Source organism: Hyperolius riggenbachi, chromosome 6 (assembly GCF_040937935.1).
Source record: "Hyperolius riggenbachi isolate aHypRig1 chromosome 6, aHypRig1.pri, whole genome shotgun sequence".
In the NCBI taxonomy this organism is placed as follows: Eukaryota; Metazoa; Chordata; class Amphibia; order Anura; family Hyperoliidae; genus Hyperolius; species Hyperolius riggenbachi.
The window spans coordinates 224,591,636-224,617,157 of record NC_090651.1 but is presented as its reverse complement, the minus strand read 5'-3'; the positions used below and the strand labels follow the sequence as shown (position 1 = coordinate 224,617,157).

At 45.0% G+C, this 25,522-nt stretch overlaps 1 protein-coding gene and 1 long non-coding RNA gene across 3 annotated transcripts in view; one reads left to right on the top strand and one right to left on the bottom strand.

Moving 5' to 3' along the window:
* The window catches only part of SLC45A1 (solute carrier family 45 member 1), a 45,708-nt gene extending 33,563 nt beyond the window's left edge, over nt 1–12,145 (top strand). For both annotated transcript variants that reach the window (XM_068240482.1, XM_068240481.1), the window contains 3 exons: nt 1,190–1,366; nt 8,962–9,167; nt 11,813–12,145. In XM_068240482.1, coding sequence (XP_068096583.1) covers nt 1,190–1,366; nt 8,962–9,167; nt 11,813–12,082 — 653 coding nt within the window. In that variant the 3' untranslated portion in view covers nt 12,083–12,145. The remainder of the gene's footprint in view (nt 1–1,189; nt 1,367–8,961; nt 9,168–11,812) is intronic.
* Nucleotides 1–25,522, bottom strand: part of LOC137521350 (uncharacterized) — a 92,085-nt gene that overhangs the window by 31,650 nt on the left and 34,913 nt on the right. The window lies entirely within an intron of this gene.

The window sequence follows — 25,522 nt, the reverse complement described above, 5'->3', positions numbered from 1 at the left end:
AGTGGGGGCACTTCGGGCAGCTAGTGAGCCACCTCTCACGCACGTGGACGTGCAGTGGCCATGCTGAGTGCCCTCACAGTGCTGCACCCGGAGACATATGTACTCCTTGCTCCCCCATAGCTACGCCTCTGAACGATAGTCACCATATGACCTGTACTTTTAGTAACTATACTTGGGTCAAAAATGCTCCCAACATACTACATACCACAGTATCACACAAGGATGTGTCCCGTATCTCTTCGGTAACTCTTCAGGAGAGGACTTCAAGGTGTATGCACACAGGTGTATGCACATGTATGCAGCTCACAGAGATGAGTCAACTTGAGGGTTCTTGCTATCTCACTGCCTTCAGCTCAGCATTCTAATAATTCTAGCACAGCATATTGATTTTTCCCGCACAGCATCCTGATACATAAACAGTGAGGAGGAAAAGAGGAAGGAGCCAGGCTGCAGCAGTGGCAGTAATCACAAATGGAGGGCCACACTTTCTACAACTGATGTGGTGACCAGCTATCCAGAAAGTCCCTCAAATCACTACTAAAGAAGCAAGAGTCAGCTAATGCAACCAAAAGCTTCTTTAACCATTTGACTTGATTTGGTAGTCAAAAGGTTAAAGCTGAAGGCTATGCTTTTTGGTCGAGAGAAAACTACCATCCAAAGCTTCTTGGTTTTGGTGCCAGGACTCACAGTAATGTGCCTAATGCCAGCATCCTGAAAGCACTGTCAGGAGCTGCTTGTCTTGGGCAGTAATGCTCAGCAAGAACTGGTGACCTAAAGTTTTATCAGTGTAGGGTGCTTGGTTTGCCTGATGGCAAAGCCAAAGCTGGAGGCCAGAATATATATTAGGAAGGAGTTAACATGAGGCAGAAGGGTAGCGTTAGGAGTAAGGAGAAGGATAAGAGGTTATGTACAGGTAAGCAATCACTTGAGGAGCAGTACTGAAACACCAATGAAAACAAATAACTAAAGCACCAAATTGTCAGGAATGCTATAAATCATACCCTGCACCAAAACAGCACCAACTCACAGCATTCCCTGTTGTAACAAACGATTGGTCTTCAGTCTGACCACACTGGAGACTGTACTGTCCTATTTTGGATACTTATGCTTTGATAGGCTATGTTTAGAGATCTAAACATATACACCATTAGGTAATACTGTACTAAAACTGTATTATTTGCTTTTGCAGGCTGGCTCTCATTTGAAGGAATGCTGCTCTTCTATACCGACTTTATGGGTGAAGTGGTTTTTCAAGGAGATCCTAAGTCCCCACATGATTCTGAGGAATATCATAAATACAATGCAGGCGTTACAATGGGATGCTGGGGGATGTGCATATATGCATTCAGTGCAGCTCTCTACTCAGGTAAAAACACACGGTCATGATATGGTAGCGTAATCCTTCGCTGACACTAGTAGTTCCACCACTTGCACATATCCCACTTCTCCCTCCCCCCTCTATGGAAAGTATATGTATGGTGGGAAAAATTAAGAAACAGCTCTGATCGGTACTCTACTGACTGCAAAATTCAGTCAAACAATAGAGGCAGATCAGGAACTAACAGAACTGGATCATCCACAAGGCAAACCTAGGCAGCTGCCTAGGGCCTGGATAGAGTCTAAGGGCCTGGTGGATGCTTGCGTCCACCAAATCTAACTAAAAAAGCCAGGTGACCATAAGCCAGGTGGACAAAAAATGTTATCTTGCCAATGGCCCCTTTTCTGGGAACTAGGTACTCAGAATCATTGTTGATAACTGCAGAAATCTATTATTGCCAATACATAGGTGTCCATCTTCAGTGATAGATTCATCTCCTCCCATTGTCTTACGGCTGTTAGATATTTTATTTACACTGGATGCCTCTTATATTTTTTTGTGTTGTATCCTAGAACTTTGATTCACTTAAGGAAGGAATTCCCAGGTTCTAGTTATATTAGTGCTGTCTAAGTGACAGACCACATCCATTTTGTATCGTAGAGGGTGACCCTTTATAAAACATACCAACAACATTTTGCAAGCTGCAATCAATCTGTATATGTTGTCATTAGTTCATCCTTAATTTACTGTAGATTTCCATCCACCAGAAACCAACATGTGAACAGGTTAACATTCAATTTTTGTACTCAAGCCCCCCTGACCAGGTGGCAATGCATCACCTCCTAAAGTAGGAAAGACCTATTTGTGCCTTTGGGGAGTAGTAACCTAGTCACCTCTCTGTAAAATCTCTTCTCCTGCGGTCTCAGATAGTAAAACCAGTTAACCCTTTGCAGGAACAAAGTCCGATGAAGACTTATTAGCAAAAAGATCCTGATTCAGAACTTCTTGCTTTTACTGATGACTAACATGGTACAACACTCTACTCTGCTTCTACCACACTCACATGCAAATGATTTAATGCAAATCAATTATCCAGGAACCAATGCTATCCCAACAGCTAAATTAAAAAGCAGAGGTCTTAAAGAGGAACTTCAGCCTAAACAACCATACTGTCATTAAGTTACATTAGTTATGTTAATTAAAATAGATAGGTAATATAATCTCTTACCCACCCTGTTTTAAAAGAACAGACAAATGTTTGATTTCATGACGGCAGCCATCTTTTTGGTTGAAAGGAGCTGACAGAGAGCATGAGACACAGTTCCAACTGTCCTGTGTGCTGATCACCCCTCCCAGTTGCTAGGCAACGTGAATAACAACATAGGAAATCCCATAATGCTTTGCACAGCATCAGGGAAAAAAAGCCCGGGCAGTTTTCTTTGATGGGTGGAGCTTAGCTAAAAATGCAGCTAAAAATGATGCTTTGGTAAGAAACACAAAGTTCTGATGCTGTGAAACTGTTAAAGAAACACCGAGCCTTTTCAGTGCTGCCGAGTAGATTTTTAGTCCGGAGGTTCACTTTAACTTAGCTACATTGAGTTGTCAAATACAGACCGCAGAGGTTCCCCAGAATTCATATATGTTCTAACTCTGACCCTATAACATGCATAGTGCAAGCATGCAAGCATTCCGTTATTCAAACCTATCTAAAGATTAGAAGCACATATCCTGCCGTCCTCTTTTGGGACAGATAGTGCATCAAACTAATCCCACAAAGGAGCTTACAAAATACATCCATGTGCACCTTACACACCAGCATAAGTTGTGCATGCTGACAATGATCAGACAGGGAAATGAAGGAGAGCACTGGATTAAACCTTAGCCACAAGGGTAAATTACAAGAAAAAACAGAATCCTTGCTCCTCACCTCAAGTTAGTACATTAATTATGGTAGGTCAGAGTTAGGATGCATACAAATTCTGGGGAACCTCTGTGTGGTACAGCAGAGTCCCCGGTATCCGGCACCGGCGGGGATCGTCTGATGCCGGATAAATGTGCCTGCCGGTTGCTTGAGAAACTGGCCGAAAAAGCACAAACCTCTCTCTCCCAAATACCGAGCTTCCAGTGACATCTTGTAATCTTCCTGCAGCTCCTAACGGCTTTGCAGTGTCCTCTGTGCACGTAAGCCAGAGTGTCACCTGACTCGCATTGGGTCAGGTGACCGCCAGCTTCCGTGCACGGAGGCCAGAAAGCTGCTAGGAGCTGCTGGGAGGCTACAAGACATCGCTGAGGCTCAGTAAGTATTTTAATGCCTCCAAATCTGCCCGAAGCCACCCCAAAACAGTCCCCGTTATCAGGCACGTGCAGAGGGGGGTGCTCTGGGTGCCCAGGCACCCCCCCTTTTTAAAATCAGCAAAAAAGGCCCCTCTGATCGCGCAAAATAAGCCCCGCCCCCTACCGCGGTAAGCCCCGCCCACCCGCGAGAAGCTCCGCCTCCACCTGGGGCACTTTCAGGTGAAGAGGCCTGGATAGGAATCCTAGTGTGGCATACTGACCTCACCTTCCACCTAGGACCCATACTGGCCTCTACCTCCCCAAGCACCCATAGGGACTTCTCCCTCACCCACAGGGGCCTCTCCATCCACCTAGCACCCACAGTGACTTCTCCCTCCCCAGCACCCACAGTGACCTCTCCATCCACCTAGCACCCACAGTGACCTCTCCCTCCACCTAGCACCCACAGTGACCTCTCCCTCCTCCTAGCACCCACAGTGGCCTCTCCCTCCCCCAGCACCCACAATGACCTCTCCATCCACCTAGCACCCACAGTGACCTCTCCCTCCTCCTAGCACCCACAGTGACCTCTCCCTCCACCTAGCACCCACAGTGACCTCTCCCTCCCCCAGCACCCACAGTGACCTCTCCCTCCCCCAGCACCCACAGTGACCTCTCCATCCACCTAGCACCCACAGTGACCTCTCTCTCCTCCTAGCACCCACAGTGACCTCTCCCTCCACCTAGCACCCACAGTGACCTCTCCCTCCCCCAGCACCCACAGTGACCTCTCCATCCACCTAGCACCCACAGTGACCTCTCCCTCCACCTAGCACCCACAGTGACCTCTCCCTCCTCCTAGCACCCACAGTGACCTCTCCCTCCACCTAGCACCCACAGTGACCTCTCCCTCCACCTAGCACCCACAGTGACCTCTCCCTCCACCTAGCACCCACAGTGACCTCTCCCTCCACCAGCACCCACAGTGACCTCTCCCTCCCACAGTGACCTCTCCCTCAACCTAGCACCCACAGTGACCTCTCCCTCCACCAACACCCACAGTGACCTCTCCCTCCCACAGTGACCTCTCCCTTCACCTACCACCCACAATCACCTCTCCTTCCCCAAATCTAGCAGTGATCCTGCCTACCCCAGCACCCACACTGACCTATCCTTCCCCCAGCACCCACAGTGATCTTTCCCTCCCCCAGAGGCTACCCTCCTGTCCCCTGCAGCACTTACAGGGACCTCCCATCCCAAAAGCAGCACCCACACTGATCTCTCCCAACACACAGCATTCGCAACTACTCCCTCCTCCAATAACTACAATGACCTCTCCCAGCACCCACAGTGACCTCCCCTTCCTCCAGCACTCATACTGACCTCTTCCTTCCACAGAACCCACAGTGACCTACCCTTCCACCAGCACCCACACTGACCTCTACCTCTCCTATCCCCTATACTTCACCCTATAGCTGGCACCCAGTACTCACACCCTCTTGGCACAGTACTTGCACATTATCTGAACTCACATAAACCAGTACTAGCACCCAAAGTACCTGCACTCAGAATCCACATGACACACGATGCCCACCCCTAGCTAGCACCTAGTGCAGGAAATGCACCAAGTATTCGCACCAATGTACCTGCACCCAACACCCACGTTTCATCTGCAGTAGTTCCAGTTGCACTAAGCCACCACTTGGTGCTCAGCACAAACACCAAACACTCACATATGACATCTAGTACTTGCACCCAGAACTCACAAGGGCTTGAGTAACTGCAATCAACACCTACATGATGCTTGACACCAACCCATACAGCCAGAATGCACATGACACCCTGTGCCAGCACCCAGAACCCACATGGCACCCAGCTTCTGCATTTAGCACTCACATGACAACAAATACCCCACTAGCCAGCACCCATTACCCAGATGTTACCATGTACTCGCTCCCAGTACCCACTTGGCACTCAGTATTTGCACCTAAGACCCACATGACACCCTATAACCCCCATAATCAACACCCACATGGCATAGTACTCACACAGCACAAAGTTCCAAAGCCATTATATGCACCTAGTACCCATCCATGGCCAGCACTCAAATAGCAACCAGTACCCACCCTTGGTCTGAACCCATATGAGACTCAGTTCTCTCCCATGGCACACATCCAGACCACACATGGCACTCCCTACTCACTCATGTCCAACACTCACATGGCTCCCTGTACCAATTAGCGCTCATATGGCACCCACTATTGTTTATCACCATCTGCTAGTCATTCAGCACCCAATACAGCATAGAATCCACTGCAAATAAACACCCAATACAAACTGGACCTTGGTACCCACATCAGCTTGACACGGACTGTACTTTGGCACATCGGCACCCACTGCAAATTATCACAAACTGGACCTTTGCGTCTTACCACCCACTGCATCTGTGCACCCACTGCACCTTGGCACTTACTGCAGTTTTGCATCTACTAATGCTTAGCAACCACTGCATATTGGCAACCACTGCTTCTTTGCCTGAAAAGAAGCTTGGGTGCTGATCTAGAGGGACAGAGGTCCCAGTAATGAAAGGTGAATCCATGCCTACATCAGGCTCCACTGTGCCCACTCTAATAGTGCGCACCTATGACTGCTGATTTGAAGGTGGTGGCACCAAAGAAGTTGGTTGGAAGAAGACACAAAGTCTGCCTGATACTTCTATAAAGGTGTGTGTGTGTGTGTGTGTGTGTGTGTGTGTGTGTTGGTGTGTGTGTTGGTGTGTGTGTTGGTGTGTGTGTTGGTGTTGGTGTTGGTGTGGGTGTTGGTGTGGGTGTTGGTGTGGGTGTGTGTGTTGGTGGTGTTGGTGGTGGTGGTGGTGGTGGTGGGTTAAGACTGCCTATTGCTTTCTGGAGAAGGGGTATTACATACACAATTTAGCACAATTTATCGATTAGGGCCCCTTTTTCAAATTTGAGCACCCCCCCTTGAGAATCCTCTGCACGGCCCTGCCCGTTATCCACAGGCAAGCTGGTTAGTTGAGACTTCCGGATGCTTGAGTTCCAGATAATGGGGACTTTGCTATATATTTTTCCTAACTTGAGGTGATTGGGAAAGATCCTGTGTATTGTTCTTGTCTTAGATAGTGTAAAATTAAGAGTTTTACTGTCCAACCTTAATTTATTAAAAATATGCTTGCAGGCTTGGAGGACGTGTACCAGAATTGGCCAGTGAGGTTGAACTAGGTCACGGGTAGCCTTTCCCACTACCATACCTTCCTTCCACTCCCTCTCATCTATTTCTAATCACACATTCTCTTGGTTAGCCCAGCCATCCATTCCAGGTCTTGTGTGAAATTGCCTTACATTGTAGCTCCACCCCACGCAATTCATTGCTGATGAGTTGCTTAGCAACAAAATGTGGGAACAGTAAATTCGGGCGCCTGAGGCTAGTGGACAAATCGGGCGCCGCCATTCACTCCTATAATAAATATCGTTTAATGGGCGCCCGATAGGAAAAAAGGGCGCCGGAGAAAAATAACGTTTTAAAAGCGGCGCCCGGAGACTTAATGTTTTATTACTGTTTCTCATGATTACACATTATTTAATGATTTATACATTTTTAAATTTTATTTTTAAACGAAAAACAGTACAATATTTTTTTAAAACATTATTTTTAAACGAAAAACAGTACATTTTTTTTTTTAACATTATTTTTAAACGAAAAAACTAACAGGGGGGTCTTAGGTTTAGGCACCAACAGGGGGGTCTTAGGTTTAGGCACCAACAGGGGGGTCTTAGGTTTAGGCACCAACAGGGGGTCTTAGATTTAGGCACCAAAAGGGGGGTCTTAGGTTTAGGCACCAACAGGGGGGTCTTAGGTTTAGGCACCAACAGGGGGTCTTAGATTTAGGCACCAAAAGGGGGGTCTTAGGTTTAGGCACCAACAGGGGGGTCTTAGGTTTAGGCACCAACAGGGGGTCTTAGGTTTAGGCACCAACAGGGGGGTCTTAGGTTTAGGCACCAACAGGGGGGTCTTAGGTTTAGGCACCAACACAACAGGGGGGTCTTAGGTTTAGGCACTAACAGGGGGGTCTAGGGGTTAGGGGTAGGTACAGGGAGGGTTACTTAGGCACCAACAGGGGGGGTCTTAGGTTTAGGCATCAACAGGGGGGTCTAGGGGTTAGGGGTAGGTACAGGGAGGGTTACTTAGTAATTTTTTTTTTTAAACGTTATTATACGTTTCACTATTTAAACGAAAGATTAACGTTTTTACAATAGCCGATTTAAAGCACATTATTTAATGATTTATAACTTTATAAAACATTAATTTTAAACGAAATACAGTACAATACATTTTTAAACGTTATCCATGCTTATCGTTAAAAACCCGGCGCCCTTTTTTTCCCAGCGCCCCTTTTTAACGTACGCACAAAATGTGTAGGTGGTGGTATGTAGTAATGCAATTTTAAATGTGACCTGGCCAGGGCATTTGGAGTATCCTCCAGAGATCCTGCTGGCATTGTTTGGGCTGAGAACCAGCATATCTAATTGTTTTATATATTTGTTTCATATCGTTTATGCATTATATATTTTGGATAATTTTGTTAGAGTACATGTTAACCTCGAATTTAATGTCTATTCCATTAAAATATTGTGTAATGTATGCCTTCCTTTACACTTTTTTCATCGGAAGAAAATTGTGTGCTATCATTTCAGGTGCTATTCTGATTAGCAGACAGTAAACTCAGCTTGATACGCTCCATGTTCAGTCCTCCACACTAAACCTGATGAAAACTTGTATTACTAGTATTTACTTGTAACCTCAAGCCCACATGGCACCAGCTAATTGGAAACTCAGGCATTCGCATCATGCTGGAGTAAGAGCCAATCTGTACTGGGGAAAAAGGTATTCCGGTAGTGTGCAGATATTAAGACGGCCCAACTAAAATAACTTTCAAACTAAACTAATTGTAATTAATAATAAAAAATAAAATTAAGATTGCTTTAATAATACAATAAAAAATAATATTTTCCATTCCACCACCTTTCAGATCATTTTACTCATCCAAATCAAATGATTAACTGAAATAAATGAACTAAATGGTTAAGTGAATGATTTCTACATTCATAAATTAATAAATTCATTGTTTTTCATTGTAATTTTTCAAAACATCATGTGCATATCTATTTGTTATGTGACCACTTTTAGAACCAGCTGGTTGAGTAGTGGATGATGGATTACTGCAGCCCGCAGGTTTTGTGTTTGAAGAGGTGGATTCTTTTTAAACTTAATGACTATTAAATATGCAGTGATTGCATTTTAATTGATAAAACTGTACACTTCAAACACATATTATTCTATTTATATTGCAGCTGTTCTGGAAAAACTGGAAGAACACTTCAGCATCCGCACCCTGTACTTTATAGCGTATTTGACATTTGGACTGGGTACGGGTTTAGCCACACTCTGCAGGAATGTATACATTATCCTAGTGCTGTGTATAACCCATGGAATCCTGTTCTCCACACTCTGCATCCTGCCATACTCGCTCCTCTGTGACTACTACCAGAACAAGAAGGTACATATTGCTCACTGTTCACATTCCCCTAATTGTGATGGGATAGTACCATGGTTTACCATCCTTTATAATAATCATTATGTGTCTCTGCGTCCCACCCCTCACTTCCTGTGTGTGTGTGTCCCATGTTTTGCGCTACTGCGCATGTGCAGGGAGGGCCGAGAGACACTGAAGAGAGCTGAGGGAGGACGGGGCCAGAAGGGGCGGGTGTGTGCGGCGGGTGTGCATGTGTGTGCGCATGGGGCTGGCGCATGCGTGCACGCGGCTGAGTGGTAACAGACCTAGCCCGTTTTTAAACGGGCCAAGGTCACTAGTCAGTTATATTATTATAAGAAGCTGAAAACTGTCAAATGTCACGTCTGGTGGGAAACTGACACTTTCTCAGATACAGTGAATTGGTAAAACGAAATTTAAACAACCCACTACTTATACCTCCAAATGCTGCCCAGTCACCCACAAATGTTAGACCAGTTTCTCACAGTGAATTCACTACCTGTCAGCTGCCCCCATTCACAGCCTGGGCGCTTGCTAGCTTTGGCACAGGTGCTGGACTGGTGTTACATTTTCCCATTGAGATCAAGCAAACAAATGTCATTGGCTACTTTTGGCTCCACCCCTTTTTCTGAATTTGACAGTGTAAGAATGGCAGCAATTGAAATATTCCCCTTGAAAATAAATAGATTAATTTTTATTGGCTGTTGTAAGCTCCATACACTTTCCTGAATATTAATCTCAGTCACCCAGTGACCTACTGTGCCAAGTTTGTGATCCCATTAAGAGTCGAAAAATAGCTGCAGTCTACTTTTTCCCATTTAAAATGAATTGCTGAAATTTGATTGGCTGTTTTATGCTCTGTCCACTTTCACTGAATTTTAAACCTCAGTCACCAAGCGACCAACTGTGCCAAGTTTGGAGACTCTGGCTTTATTACTGTGACAATTGCAGCCTTCTATTTTTCCCATTGATGTCTGAAAATCTGATCGGCTGTTTGTAGTTCCACCGAGGTGCACGGGGGGGGGGGGGGGGGGGGGTTGGCATGAGACCCCCAGAACATATCTTTCCAGGTAGTAAGGGACCTGTATACTAAGTTTTGTTGAAATCAGTCAAGGCGTTTTCAAGTGATGGCGGCACATATGTACAGTACACACAGATACGTCTGATTTTATTTATACAGATTTCAAGGACACTTAAAGCAACCTGGGCACCAGTTTTTTTTTTATGATCCTCCCCATAAGGGAGTCTCGTAATGGTGTGTGCTAATGGAGGGGGGGAGGCGGGGTTGAGGTGAGACTCACTACTTACCTATAGGGTGCTTCGCCTCTGGCCCCCGGCCCATACGGGATGCACCATCTCCACCTGACTGGCCGCATCTGCAGGATTTTGTAGTTTGTGACAATGTTTTGCACATGAGTGCCACAGTACATGCCAGGAGATGTAGTCTGTGGATGTGAGTACAACTCTGTACTCGCATCCACGGACTGCATCTCCCATCATGCATTACAGCAAATGAGCATGTGAGATGCTGCCGGGAACAACAAAATCCCACAGATGCTTTCGTTCAGGTGAAAATGATGCATCCCGTACAAGCTGGGGACCAGAAGAGCTGCAACCCATAGGTTAGTGGTAAGGCTCACCTCAAACCCCCTCCCCCCCACCCCCGCAACGCAACTGCACACACCATTACAAACTTCCCTTATAGGAAGGACCATTTAAAAAAATAAAAATTATGGTGCTAAGTTCACTTTAAGTATGAGTGCACTAACACTTTAACAACACCCCTTCAAAACTGCCTCATAAATTCAAAACTGAATTACCAAAAGAGGTAGCTACCCATCTAAAGCTATAGTTGTTGTCAGCTTAGTATTCTTGTATGGTGGTAAGATGCCTATAGGTGTATTTGCTGATTAATCATTTTAACTATTACAGCATATACTGTATATTATAACGCAGGGGTCTCAAACTCAATTTACCTGGGGGCCGCAGGAGGCAAAGTCAGGATGAGGCTGAGCCGCATACCGATTTCACAAAAAAAAGTCCTCAAATGTCATTAACAGTTTTAATTATTTCTTCTGAACATGAAGTGTCCTACCTTATAGTTTGCTTCAGTGCTCCCATTACAAGTAATCCGCCGTGTCCCCGCCGCAAAATGAGGACTGCAGAGCCCCCAAATCGCCCGGGGGGCAATCCGCCAGCATTTCCTGGAAGGGGCAGAGCTTTCAGCTTCATCTCTGCCCCTCCTGACGTCAATCATGGCGGATTGCCGACTCTGCCCGCTCCTCTCACTCTTCCTTTACAGAGAGGGGCGGGGAGAGGCGGCGATCTGTGCGGCGATTGATGTCAGGAGGGGCAGAGCTACAGCTGGAAGCTCTGCCCCTCAGCGCAGTCGTGGATGTTTGCCTGGGGGATTTGGGGGCTCTGCAGCCCTCGTTTAGCGGTGGGGATGCGGCGGATTACTTGGGAGCACTGAAGCGAACTATAAGGTAAAATAGTTTGCTTCCGTGTCTCTTTTGCTATTGCTGGCGCGGGCCACAAAATATTGTACCGAGGGCCGCAAATGGCCCGCGGGCCGCGAGTTTGAGACCCCTGTTATAACGTGACACTACAAGAGTAGCATTCGTGTCTCTTACAAGATTTCTTTCTTCCAGTTTGTAGGCTCCAGCTCTGATGGCACCAAACGTGGTATGGGTGTGGACATCTCTCTTCTAAGCTGCCAGTATTTCCTCGCCCAGATACTGGTATCCATCGTCATGGGACCTCTGACATCGATTGTTGGAAGTGCCAATGGAGTCATGTACTTCTCCAGCCTCATGGCATTTGTGGGATGTTTTTACTCCTCCTTGTTTGTTATTTATGATATTCCACCAAGTGGAGATCTAGAGGACGAGGAGGAGCAACCTCTTCTGCTCAACATCTGAACTAGTCGCAAAATGTTTATAAACTGAACTTTGTTTTCAAATAAACACTTGCTGGATATTGAGCTGCCTTTCTTGACGGTATTTTTGCCACAGTATGCTAACAAATCCACCACAAAATAACAACTAGCGACAAAACAGTGTGAAATAAAGCATTACATATGTATGCTGGAATGGATATTTGTAAGCAATTTTTGTATCCTGAACTTCAAGTCATAATTCAGTTGACATGCTCTGAGTAGAGTTGGGCCGAACGGTTCGCCGGCGAACGTGGTTCGCGCGAACTTAGGTGGTTCGCGTGCGGGTGTCGCACGCGAACGTTTTGCGGCAAAAGTTCGCAAAAAATCGGTTCGCCCCATAATGCACCTGAGGGTCAACTTTGACCCTCTACATCACAGTCAGCAGGCCCAGTGTAGCCAATTAGGCTACACTAGCCCCTGGAGCCCCACCCCCCCTTATATAAGGCAGGCAGCGGCGGCCGTTATGGCCACTCGTGTGCCTGCATTAGTGAGAGTAGGGCGAGCTGCTGCAGTCTCTCATAGGGAAAGATTAGTTAGGCTTAACTTCTTCCTGGCTGCATACCTGTTCTGTTCAGTGAGCCCTCAGCCCACTGCATACCTGTACTGTGATCCTGCCACTGCATACCTGTTCAGTGATCCTGCCACTGCATACCTGTTCATTGATCCTGCCACTGCATACCTGTTCAGTGATCCTGCCAGTGCATACCTGTTCATTGATCCTGCCACTGCATACCTGTTCAGTGATCCTGCCACTGCATACCTGTTCATTGATCCTGCCACTGCATACCTGTTCAGTGATCCTGCCAGTGCATACCTGTTCATTGATCCTGCCACTGCATACCTGTTCATTGATCATGCCACTGCATACCTGTTCATTGATCCTGCCACTGCATACCTGTTCAGTGAACCCGCCACTGCATACCTGTTCTGTTCAGTGAACAGTTTGGTGTGTCAGTGTGAAGCAGTACCTTAATTACACTACCTGATTGATGTATACACATGCAAGATGTTTTAAAGCACTTTAGGCCTGTCATTTAGCATTCAATGTGATTTCTGCCCTTAAAACGCTGCTTTGCGTCAAATCCAGATTTTTCCCGGGGACTTTTGGCATCTATCCCACTCCGCCATGCCCCCCTCCAGGTGTTAGACCCCTTGAAACATCTTTTCCATCACTTTTGTGGCCAGCATAATTTTTTTTTTTTTTCAAAGTTCGCATCCCCATTGAAGTCTATTGCGGTTCGCGAACTTTAACGCGAACCGAACCTTCCGCGAACGTTCGCGAACCCGGTTCGCGAACCTAAAATCGGAGGTTCGGCCCAACTCTAGCTCTGAGTATCTGCTAAACATAAAATAATTACATTATAATAATAATAATATTTTAATCATTATTGCTTTAGTTATTAGTACTAAAATACTTTTTTTAAAGACAATATTATTTAATTTATGTAGTTGAAATGTTCTTAATGAAATTTGCAGTATTTTTATGAGCTCCTCCTGACTGTTAAACTGGTTACTTATTTTTCAAGCTCTTTAGCGAGGATGGTAAGGAGGACTGTTTCTAGGCACAGGCCTTCCAGACCTCTGCCTGGAATGCCTCCTAGTGCAGAGGGGAGCTCCGTTTTCCTAGGCCTCTTTTTCCACAACCTGTTCCCTTTAAAAGACAACTGTAGCGAGAGGTATGTGGAGGCTGCCATATTTATTTCCTTTTTAAGCTATACTAGTTGCCTGGCTATCCTGCTGATCCCCTGCCTTTAATTCTTTTAGCCATAGACCGTGAACAAGCATGCATGCATGCAGCATGCATCATGTGTTTCTGACATTATTGTCACATCTGCCAAGATTAGCTGCATGCTTGTTTCTGGTGTGATTCAGACACTACAAAGCCAAACAGATCAGCAGGGCTGCCAGGCAACTGGTATTGTTTAAAAGAAATACAGTGTTGTCCATAATTATTCATACTCCTGGCAAATTTTGACTTTAAGGTTACTTCTATTCAACCAGCAAGTAATTTTTGGATGGGAAATGACATAGGTGTCTCCCAAAAGATAATACGATGATGTACAAGAGGCATTATTGTGTGGGGAAAAAAACATTTCTCAGCTTTTATTTACATTTGAGCAAAAAGTGTCCAGTCCAAAATTATTCATACCTTTCACAAACTGTCACAGTCTGCAAGAAAATCCAAAGTTCTATACCATTTCAAATAGTCCAAGCTGTTCTAAAGCATCCTAATTACCCTGATTAATTGGGGCTGATTAATTGGGGCTGTTAAGTTGATTAAAACAGCTGTTTAAATCAACTCAATAGGTGAAAAACAGCAGCTTTCTGCAGTTGGTTTGTGGACAGTCATGGCTAAAACAAAGGAGCCCAGTGAGGACCTGCAGCTGCACATTGTGGCTGCCCACAAGTCAGGAAAGGGCTACAAGGCCATTTCTAAATGATTTCAAGTTCCAGTGGCTACAGTGCAAAGTATTATTAGAAAATACAAGATGTTCTGCACTGTGGAAAATCTCAGAGGACATGGCCAGAAGTCAAAACTGACACCTGTGCTGGCCAAGAGGATATAGAGAGAGGTGAAAAAGAATCCAAGGATCATCACCAAGGCCATCCTGGTGAATTTGGGCTCTGCTGGTGGCAATGTCTCAAGGCAGACAATCCAATGGACACTGCACACTGCTGGGTTCCACAGATGCAGACCAAGGAGGATGCCACTTCTCCAGATAAGGCGCACAAAAGCTTGCTTGGCCTTTGGAAATGCTCATCTGGACAAAGAAGTAGACTTCTGATTGAATTGTTTGGTCACAATGATGTGTGCTTCATTTGGCATAAAAAGGAGTAGCCTTCAACTCAAAGAATACCATCCCCACTGTCAAACATGGTGGTGGGAATCTAATGCTTTGGGGGTGTTTTTCAGCCAATGGACCAGGGAACCTACTCACAGTAAAGAGCACCATGAAAAAAGAGCAATACATGAGGATTCTCAACGACAACATCAGACAGTCTACAGAGAAACTTGGCCTTAGGCACCAATGGATATTTCAGCATGACAATGACCCAAAACATACAGCAAAAGTTCTGAAGAAATGGTTAGCAGACAACGACATTAATCTTTTGGAGTGGCCCAGCCAGAGTCCTGACTTGAATCTAATTGAGAATCTGTGGAGGGAGCTAAAGATCAGGGTGATGGCAAGAAGACCCTCCAACCAGAAAGATTTGGAGCTCATTGCTAAAGATGAATTGGCAAAAATACCTGTGGAGACATCCAGAAAGCTGGTCTGTATTTATAGGAAGCGTTTGATTGCAGTAATAGCCAATAAAGGCTTTTCTATTGATTATTGAGAAGGGTATGAATAATTTCGGACTGGACACTTTTTGTTCAAATGTAAATAAAAGCTGAGAAATGTTTTTTTTTTCCACAATAATGCCTCTTGTGCATTGTCTTATTATCTTTTGGGAGACACCTATGTCATTTCCTGTCAAAAAAATTACCAGCTGGTTGAATAAAAGTAACTTTAAGTCAAAATTTGCCAGGGGTATGAATAATTATGGGCATCACTGTAGATATGGAACCCTTTCAAAAATCTCTCGCTATAGTTGTCCTTTAAGCTCAACAGGCTGCCAGTCCCTCTCACCCACTGTATTATTGGACAGCATGGCAAAAGGTGGGAAGATGCCCCTGGCAAAAAGAAGGACGGACTGTGATTTGGAGGAGGAAAGCTACCAATAGAAGGTTAAGTTATGGAAGAAGTTCTGCCTTGCCCCTCCTTTCCACAATGTAAGAGCATGCCTGTCACCCATTCCCACTTGTTCTAACTACTGGTCACCCACTACAACTAATCACCAAGTGCTACCGGTCACACACTACCACTTATTATCCACTACTACCTGTCATCCACTGCTTGTCACCTACTTACTGTTTGCTACTAGGTACTATTTGTCACCTGCTACCTGTCACCCACTATTATCTGTCACACCACTAGTACTTGTGTCACTGGTAGTGATGTGATGACTGACGGTCAGACATCGAATAATAGAGAAAATGTTAAAGGCTTCTGCACTATATACAAATAAAAACACAGCAAATATACTGTATGTGGAACAACAATACCCAGCAGGCCACAACAATAACTCAGAAAACATCACAAACCTTATTAATCTAATTAACTAAAGACTTTGCAATATATGATTCATAAAACATAGTGAAGTGTCAGGACAGAATGCAGATATCAGGATCAATGAAATCAAGATCACAGAGCAGAGCATTTATGCTATAGGTGAAGCTTAAAGTGTACATGAGATGGGGACTTATATATAAAATATACATACAGTGGCATAGCTAGAGATTATGGGGCCCCATAGCAAAACTTCATGGGGCCCTCAGATGTAGTGACTCTTGAGCAATGCCACCTGCCCTTAAAGAGGAACTCCAGCCTAAACAAACATACTGTCATTAAGTTACCATTAACATTAGTTATGTTAATTAAAATAGATAGGTAATTTAATCTCTTACCCACACTGTTTTAAAAGAACAGGCAAATGTTTGATTTCATGGGGGCAGCCATCTTTTTGGTTGAAAGGAGGTAACAGGGAGCATGAGACACAGTTCCAACTGTCCTGTGTCCTGAGCACCTATCTCAGTTACTCGAAATAGACATGATGCTTGTCGGTTCTGGTACTGAGAATTTATTCATTTATACTCCTATTAGTCACTGGCAATGCGTTTCACGGGCACAATCCCGCTTCATCAGGCAATATACAAACGGAGTAATACACAGCAAAGAGTCCAGTGTCAGCTTGGCACCTCTGTGATGCTGGACTCTTTGCTGTGTATTACTCCGTTTGTATATTGCCTGATGAAGTGGGATTGTGCCCGTGAAACACGTTGCCAGTGACTAATAGGAGTATAAATGAATAAATTCTCAGTACCAGAACCGACAAGCATCGTGTCTATTTCGAGTAGCTGGTCCACCACCGCCTACTGAACGTTTTTAACTATTTTAGCCTTTTTTTATCCTATTGGTGCCTCTGTACATCCTTACAGACCGAATCATCCACCCTTGGTGGAAGGGTGGTACACCCTCCCGTTTCTTCTATCGACAGAGAGCGACGTCTTAATCCTGAGTGGGGACAGGTCTAATCTCCCCACCTGCCTATACCATGGTTGCCTTTGCGGTAACCCAGGTTTGTAAGTATTATACTTACTTTTCACTTAATTCCCATTATCCAGTACATACTACACTATATCGGGCTCTCGGTTTTTCTGCTTTGTACCTCTCACAGTTGCTAGGCAATGTGAATAACAACATAGGAAATCCCATCATGCTCTGCACAGCATCAGGGAAAAAAAAAGCCCAGGCTTTTTTTCTTTGATGGGTGGAGCTTAGCTAAAAATGCAGCTAAAAATGATGCTTTGGTAAGAAAAACAAAGTTCTGATGCTGTGAAACTGTTAAAGAAACACCGAGCCTTGTCAGTGCTGCTGAGTAGATTTTTAGTCTGGAGGTTCACTTTAACCTATGGATATGAGTTTATTGGGCAATATACATTCTTATGCTGTCACTGCATATAGTCCATGGGCACTGAGACAAAGTGAGAGGTAGGAGGAACACAAGAAAGTTAATAGTGAATACATCAAGTACTTTCTGGGCCCCCTCTGCTCCAGGGCCCCATACACATACCTGGGGCTTCCTCCAGGGTTATTGCGCCCATGCTGTCCTCCTCCGCCTCCTCGTTTGCCAGCAACTGACCTCGGTAAGTTGTCCAGTCGGGGCCAGTCAGCGCAGACGCAGTACAGCCGAGCACTCTCCCCTGTCTCGCTCCTGTTGCTGGAAGAGTACTGGGCAGGAGCAGAATGCTCCCGGTCCCGGAGACTGGAGGGAGACAGGGGAACTCGCACGGCCGGGCATGCGCAGTTGGCCTCGCACCAGACAGAGGACTTTTCAGGGCCAATTGTGGACAAACGAGGAGGTGGAGGAGGGCGGCTTGGAAGCGATAAGCCTGTAAGGGACTGGAGGAAGCCCCTGGTATGTATATTTTATACATCAGTTCACATCTCAGGTTTACTTTAATTATTATCCAGGCAAATGAGGAACAGCTGTTGGTGAGTTTGCAGTGGTTCTGATACAGGTTACAGGTTAAACGGTGAATAACCAGTTTATTTAGGGTTTGCAGGAAGCCACCTACCTGTTGATCTCATACAGATCTGGGCACATATTGCAATGTTTCTTACAACTCTTCTGCTACCACGGAGCAGTTCTGCATGCGTACATTCTGCTTCAAGCCCTGACCACATGATATGACGTGATCAGGAACTGAAGGAGTATGTCTGCATACAGCGCCGCACAAATAATGTGTTCTATAACATTTTTGTTACACAATGGGCCTGATGCTCAAAAGCATGTTAACATTGCCCTGCACAGATAGCACACAGCAATATTGCACTTACTTCCAATTAACGAGTTAGTACCGCTATTAACGAGCGTTAATAGTGGTACTAACGTACATTACCGTAACAATGGTCACGCTATTCGAGTACTGCGGGTCATGCTAATAGCGTAACTCACAGTACTTGCTCCCGGAGGTAAGGTTAATAGTGCAGTGCGCTGTCTGTGCACACCAGTATTACTGCAAATTTGTACATCAGATCCCATGTTCCTTGCAGGAACCACCAGACCCAACTAGCAGTTTCAGCTTAGGGGGCACTAAGTTCTGGATGAAACAGCAGGCACCACAAGAGTGTAAGACACGCTGACAGGCATCTGTGTGATCAACATCACATTAGCGCTGACATCTTCAGCAGCACTCTACACAATGCATAAGGCCGTACCCACTACGTGATTTTTACCCCAATTTTTTTGACCAGCAATTTTTTTGGCGCAACAAGCGATCTCGGGATGTGGGTCCAGGTGCACATTGCCCGAACACAACGCATTGGATCTTTAAGATCCTCAACAATTCCTATGCAAAGTACAGAGATAGTTTGAACTCTTGTTCGCCCCTTTCGTGTGCCATTGTGTGATATTGTGTGTTCTCGTGGGCAGGAATATGGATTGGGGAACCTCGTTCCTCGGGAGGCGTTGCTGTGAAATCCTCCATCCATCATCAGGTGAGTATTCAGCTTCACTGTTGCTGAAAGGAATTCACAATTTAATCCCTACCCATGGGCGTAACAATTGGGGATGCAGCCCCTGCGCCCTGGGGCCCGCTCGTGGCCGTTTTAGGGGGGCTGGAGGGGTCACAGCATGAGGGGAAAGCTATGGCCACACTCGGCGGGGAGGGGGGACGGTCCCTCCCCTCCCTCACCTCGGGCTTTCCCCTCTGCGCTCCCCTCCAGCTTCAATAGCTATATATGTGTAGCGGAGCGGCGGGCAGCGGCAGACAAACATACCTTCTGTGCGTTCCAGCGCGGACACTTCTCGCTCTAGTGACTGACGCGACTTCCTGTATAAAACAGGAAGTAGCGTCAGTCACTAGAGCGAGAAGCGTCCGGATGCACGGAAGGTATGTTTGTCTACCGCTGCCAGCCGCTCCGCTGCACATACATAGCTATTGAAGCTGGAGGGGAGAGCAGAGGGGAAAGCCCGAGGTGAGGGAGGGGAGGGACCGCCCCCCCTCCCCGCCAAGTGTGGCCATAGCTTTCCCCTCATGCTGCAACCCCTCCAGCCCCCCCCCCCCCCCCCAAATGGCCACGAGTGGGCCCCAGGGAGAGGAGGGACCCGCTCAGAATTTCTGCAGGGGGCCTGGTGGCTCTTAGTTACGCCAATGTCCCTACCATATGCAGTCTAATAATCTTAATGTATTTAAATGCCCGATTTGTGGAGAGAAACCAATTAATTCAATTTTTGGGGGGATGTGGGTGGAAATCAGAATGCCTGGAGGAAAACTACACAAACACAGGGAGAACAAGCAAGCTCCATGCAGATAATGTCCTGACCCAGATTTGAAACGTAAGCCCCAGGGCTGCAAGGCAGAAGTTCTTGTAACAACACCAGGCTCCATTTAATCATTTTAATCTGTGTTGGTAAGGTGTATCACACTGCTAAATGTCACAGAAAACTGCACATGTGTATAAGGTGAAAGATGCACGAAACATTACAAGTCTCTTAATAGCAATCTGTAGCTCGTTACAACATGGACTCTACAAGTCAAGGTAGCTACAAATTTCCACAAGGCAGTGACTTCTAGCTGATATGAGAGACTCTATTGCCATACTCAGTGGCGTACCTAGGAAATTTGACACCTGGTGCTGATTATTTTCAGACAACCGCCTCCCCCTTCCCAAAACAACAATTTTTTTGATGGGAGGGTTGACAGGTTTGGGGCGCCAAGCATGTTACTGCAAATTTTAGCGGATTTTGGGGGGAAAGGAGACGTCAGGATGTAAACGGAGCTAACCGTTATGAAACTCTGTACCATACAGTGCTGCAGAAGATGTCAGTGCTATACAAATACACAATAATAATATAGTAGAACATTAGACTATGACTATGGTACGATTAGATTGTGAGCTCCTCTGAAGGCAGTCAGAAAAGGGGGACATATGAAAGAGGGGATGCATAGATTGGGGGGGGATAAAGAGGTAGGGGCACAAGGCAGAGAGCGTGGTGGGAGAGGAGAAATGGCAGGAAGACTTCTCACCGGGACTGCAGACATCACTAGTGCTGTTTGGCGGGGACATGCTGTTAAAAGAAACCACTGAAATCTGAAAAAGAGGAAAGGTCACGGGGGAAGACAACAAGGAGGGAGGGGGAGCTGGGAAAATCGATAAGATTACCTGCAATCAAGCTAATATAAACTACCTGGAGCTTGCTTCTCTGCTCACTACAGAAGTCGGTTGTCAGCACCTGTATTACTGGCTTCTGCAACAGCACAGTGCCCTGCACTACTGATTCCTTACTCTGATCAGGATAAATAATCAATAGTCCAGGGCACACTGGTATTACAGCAGCCAGTGCACATGGCTACTAATGACAGGCAACTTCTGAAGCACTACATCCTGCCACCTCTCCCTGCTAATGTCCCAGCTGCAGCACAGCAATCATTCTCTCTACTCACCTTGCTGCTCTGCACATTATCTCACTGGAGGCTGTGTGTAAAGAGCGAGGAGACACATTGCCCCCGGGACAGGAAGGGGGAGAGGTGGTATATGTAGTGCAGGAAGTAGCACTGTCCCCTGCACTGCCTTCTGCTATTTTCCAAAAACTTGCCCAAACTATGAAAAAAGGTCCCAGGTGGAAGAACACAGTGGCAGAGCACCACAGCGGCACCCTAAGCCATGGCTACACCCGGGGCTGTGAGCACCTGCAGCCTTGTGTAGGTACGCCACTGGCCATACTGATCAATATCAAGATGCATTTATGAGTCATTCGAGATTCAGCAGGGAATTGATAATAATTCCCATATAATTCCTATATTTGTCCTGTGAGACTCAAAGCACTTGCAAGGCAGCCACTAGGCAGTAGCAGGGTTAGGAAGTCTCACCCAAAGAACTCCTTACTGAATAGGTGCTGGCTTACTGAACAGGAAGAGCCAGGATTTGAACCCAGGTCTCCTTCAGAGCTCATAGTTAGCAGGGGCATGTGTGCCCCTGCTAAACCGCCGCTATCCCGCGGCTAAACGGGGATCCCTTCACCCCCACCCCCGCATACCTTGGTCGCTACTGTCTAGTGGCTGCAGCGGGACCACTAAAACTATGAATTTTAGAAAAGCAAAGTTCAATCAAATTAGGCAGGCACTAATTTTGGTGAACTGGGATAATGTACTACAAGGGGAAGACACTGAAGGGAAATGGCAAGCTTTTAAACTTATACTCAATCAATATTGTAGTATGTATATCCCATATGGAAACAAAATGTCTAGGAATAAAAAAAGGCCTCTGTGGATGAAGAGAAAGGTTAAAGATAAAATGAAGAGGAAAAAGAATGCCTATAAGATCTTAAAACAGGAGGGGACCGAGGCTGCACTAAGCAATTATAAGGAGTGCAATAAAAATTGTAAAAAAGAAATTAGGCAGGCAAAGATTGAAGCTGAAAAACAAATCGCTAAGGATATCAAATCTAACACAAAAAAGTTTTACAAGTACATTAACTCTAAAAAAAGAAAGGTTGACTGTATAGGACTCCTAAAGGATGAGGGTGGGAACTCAATGGTGGATGACCAAGGTAAGGCAGAGTTATTAAATGCTTTCTTTGCTTCTGTCTTCACAAAAGAAACAGCACTGTGGCAAACTACAGAGGCGGAAGAGTCTCAATCTTCTTTTTTTTTTTTTTTTCAAACTCAGAAGCATACCTGGTATGGGAAGTTTGTCAGCCAATGGCGTCTCAGCCTTCCACAGCTGTTGGCCAGTACTGGGTAATGCCATCATCATGGTTTGATAGGTGCATAAGTTAATTTTATTATAACATCGTGTATTGACAATTACGCTCATATTTCTAACGTCTTCCCATACCCCTTACTCCCCTCCTCATTCTAATCACTCAATCAACCACCAGTAGGCTTTTATACCATTATCATCCTCATCCAGCACTCATTACATGCACACACTCAGTCTAACACGAACCTCGACCCACCATGTGCCTATCATTACCCCATCTCAGCCATGTCTGTCTTGCCCTCCAATCCACATGTGCCAGAAGCTTATGTTTTGTCCAGATATTTTTTTATAAGTGATTGCCATAAGTTATTACAGGATCTTAACGCTTTCGAACAGACTAAGACAGGTATATAGCTAGTTTTATCATTTACCCCATGCACTTCACCACCACATAACTGATTCATTCTGTTGATCCAGACGTCAAAACTTGGCGGGGATGAGTCTTTCCATTTATCTACTATGATATTTTTTGCGACCTTAGAGCCAATTTCTTTGATTAAAGTACTACCTTTACTGCTTTCTGGGCTTGAGATGCCAAAGATAGCTTCACTGGCTGTCAGCTCGAAATTCTCCTCTAGTAGCTCGCTGCTAAAATTACATATTTTTTCCCAGAAGTTCTTAATTACTGGGCAGGTCCACCACATGTGCATCTCTGTTCCACCCTCCTGCCCACACCTCCAGCAAAATTCTTTTTGTCTTGAAAATGTTTGAATACGGGCTGGTGTCATGTACCATCTGGCTAAGGTCTTATATTGGACAAGCTGGAGTTCTGTATCTTGGATCTCCCAGTTGGCTTTCCAAATCCTAGGCCATTCGTTATCTAGGGAGCAACCGAGGATCTTTTCCCATTTTTTACAATAAGTGGGGATCAAAATGTGGCTCTCACCTTGACTGATAAGTCTGTTTATTTTAGACAAGGCTTTGTCCATTTTCTTATTGAGGAGAATGTGTTTTTCTAAAATGTTTAGGTCTTTTCTTGTTTTGGTTAATTTCGAGTTTATTTTATGCAGGAAACTCCGGACTTGGGTTAGACCCCACGTATCTTTCTGCCCAAATTTGGTTAGCAGACTAACAATCCCCAAACCAGGACTGCCCCTAAGATTAATAATGCGTGTTTCGCTACTGAGTTTATTCCTGGTGAACCAAGACTTCACCAAACCTGGAGTGAAGTCTGGGTTCTCCCTCAGGGAGGTCAGAGGCGAGAGGCCCGTTTCTTTATGCCATTTTGACACAAACCAATAGAGGGTTTTTAGTGTAGGCCCTACCAGAGGATGCTGAGTGGAAGAGTATACTTTGTGGATGTTACTCGGAATCCAAGTGAATATTAGATCAAAATTACACTCTTCCCTTTCCAATACAGTCCATAATTTCTCTGTATCGCTGGAAGAGGACTCTATTTTCCAGTCTAACACTCTAGCCAAATGTGTGCTCCTGTAATAATTTTGAATATTTGGTGCCGCTAGACCTCCCGCCTCTTTCCCCCTCGATATGGTTGTGTAGCATATCCTACGCCTGGACCTACTCCAGATGAAATCCTGGAAGATTTTATGCCAAACTTGAAACCACGAGCTGGGGATGGCCACTGGCACACTTCGCAACAGAAAAACGAGTTGGGGTAATACTAGCATTTTAATTATATTTATCCTTCCAATGATATTAAAACAGGGACGGTCCCAAGATTGGAGTTTCTTCTTGTATACATTTAAGGTTGGGGAAAAATTGGCCTTAAATAAGTCATCAGGGTTTGGGGTAAGTTTTATTCCAAGATATTTGATTGCGCAATTATTCCATTTAAAATTACTAATTTGTTTTATATTATGCATAGTGTTGGAGGAGCAGCCTAAGTTAAGGATTATAGTCTTTTCATGATTAAGTTTAAAATTAGAGTATAAGGAAAAAGTTTCTAGGAGTTCCCTACACCTAATAATCGATTGGACTGGATCGGATAGAGTTAATAATAAATCATCCGCATACGCGAGTATTTTAAATTCGTCTTTGTTAGTTTTGATTCCATTAACCATGCTATCCTTTTGAATTAATTGGATAATTGCCTCTAAACTGAAATTAAATAGCCAGGAAGATAATGGGCAACCCTGTCTAACCCCCTTCTTAATATCAAAGACTTTAGTGATGTAGCCATTAACTTTAGTCTCAATCTTCTAACTGTAATATTAAATACTTAACGCAGGAAGAAGTGAAGGCAAGACTAAAAAAATTAAAAATAGACAAGGCACCTGGCCCGGATGGCATGCATCCTCGGGTCCTAAGGGAATTAAGTTCAGTTATAGATAAACCCCTTTATCTTATCTTTTGTGACTCTCTTGCAACTGGCAGAGTCCCAGTGGATTGGCGTGCAGCCCACGTTTTCCTATTATTTAAGAAGGGCAAAAAATCAGATCCAGGAAATTATAGACCTGTAAGCTTAACATCAGTTGTATGCAAACTATTTGAGGGGTTACTAAGAGATACTATACATGACTTCATAGTAGAAAATAATCTTATTTCTCAGCATCAACATGGGTTTACTAAAGACAGGTCCTGTTTGACTAACATGCTCAGCTTTTATGAGGTAGTGAATGCTAATATGGATATTGGGAATGCTGTGGATGTGATATACTTGGACTTTGCAAAGGCCTTCGACACTGTTCCCCACAAAAGTCTGGTGCAAAAGTTGAGGTTGCAAGGACTGGGGAAGAGTCTGTGTTCATGGATAGAGAACTGGCTAATGGACAGAAAACAAAGAGTTGTGGTCAATGGATCGTACTCAAAATGGGAGACTGTTAGCAGTGGGGTCCCACGGGGGCCTGTTCTGGGTCCTGTGCTCTTCAATTTATTTATTAATGACCTAGTAGATGCAGTAGTGAGCAATGTTGCTATTTTTGCAGATGATACAAAATTGTGCAGAATCATCAACTCTCAGGAAGATAGTGTCATATTGCAACAGGATCTGGATAGGATGGCTATATGGGCACATACATGGCAGATGAAATTCAATGTTGACAAATGTAAAGTCATGCATTTTGGACGTACTAATGGTCTAGCACCATACAAAA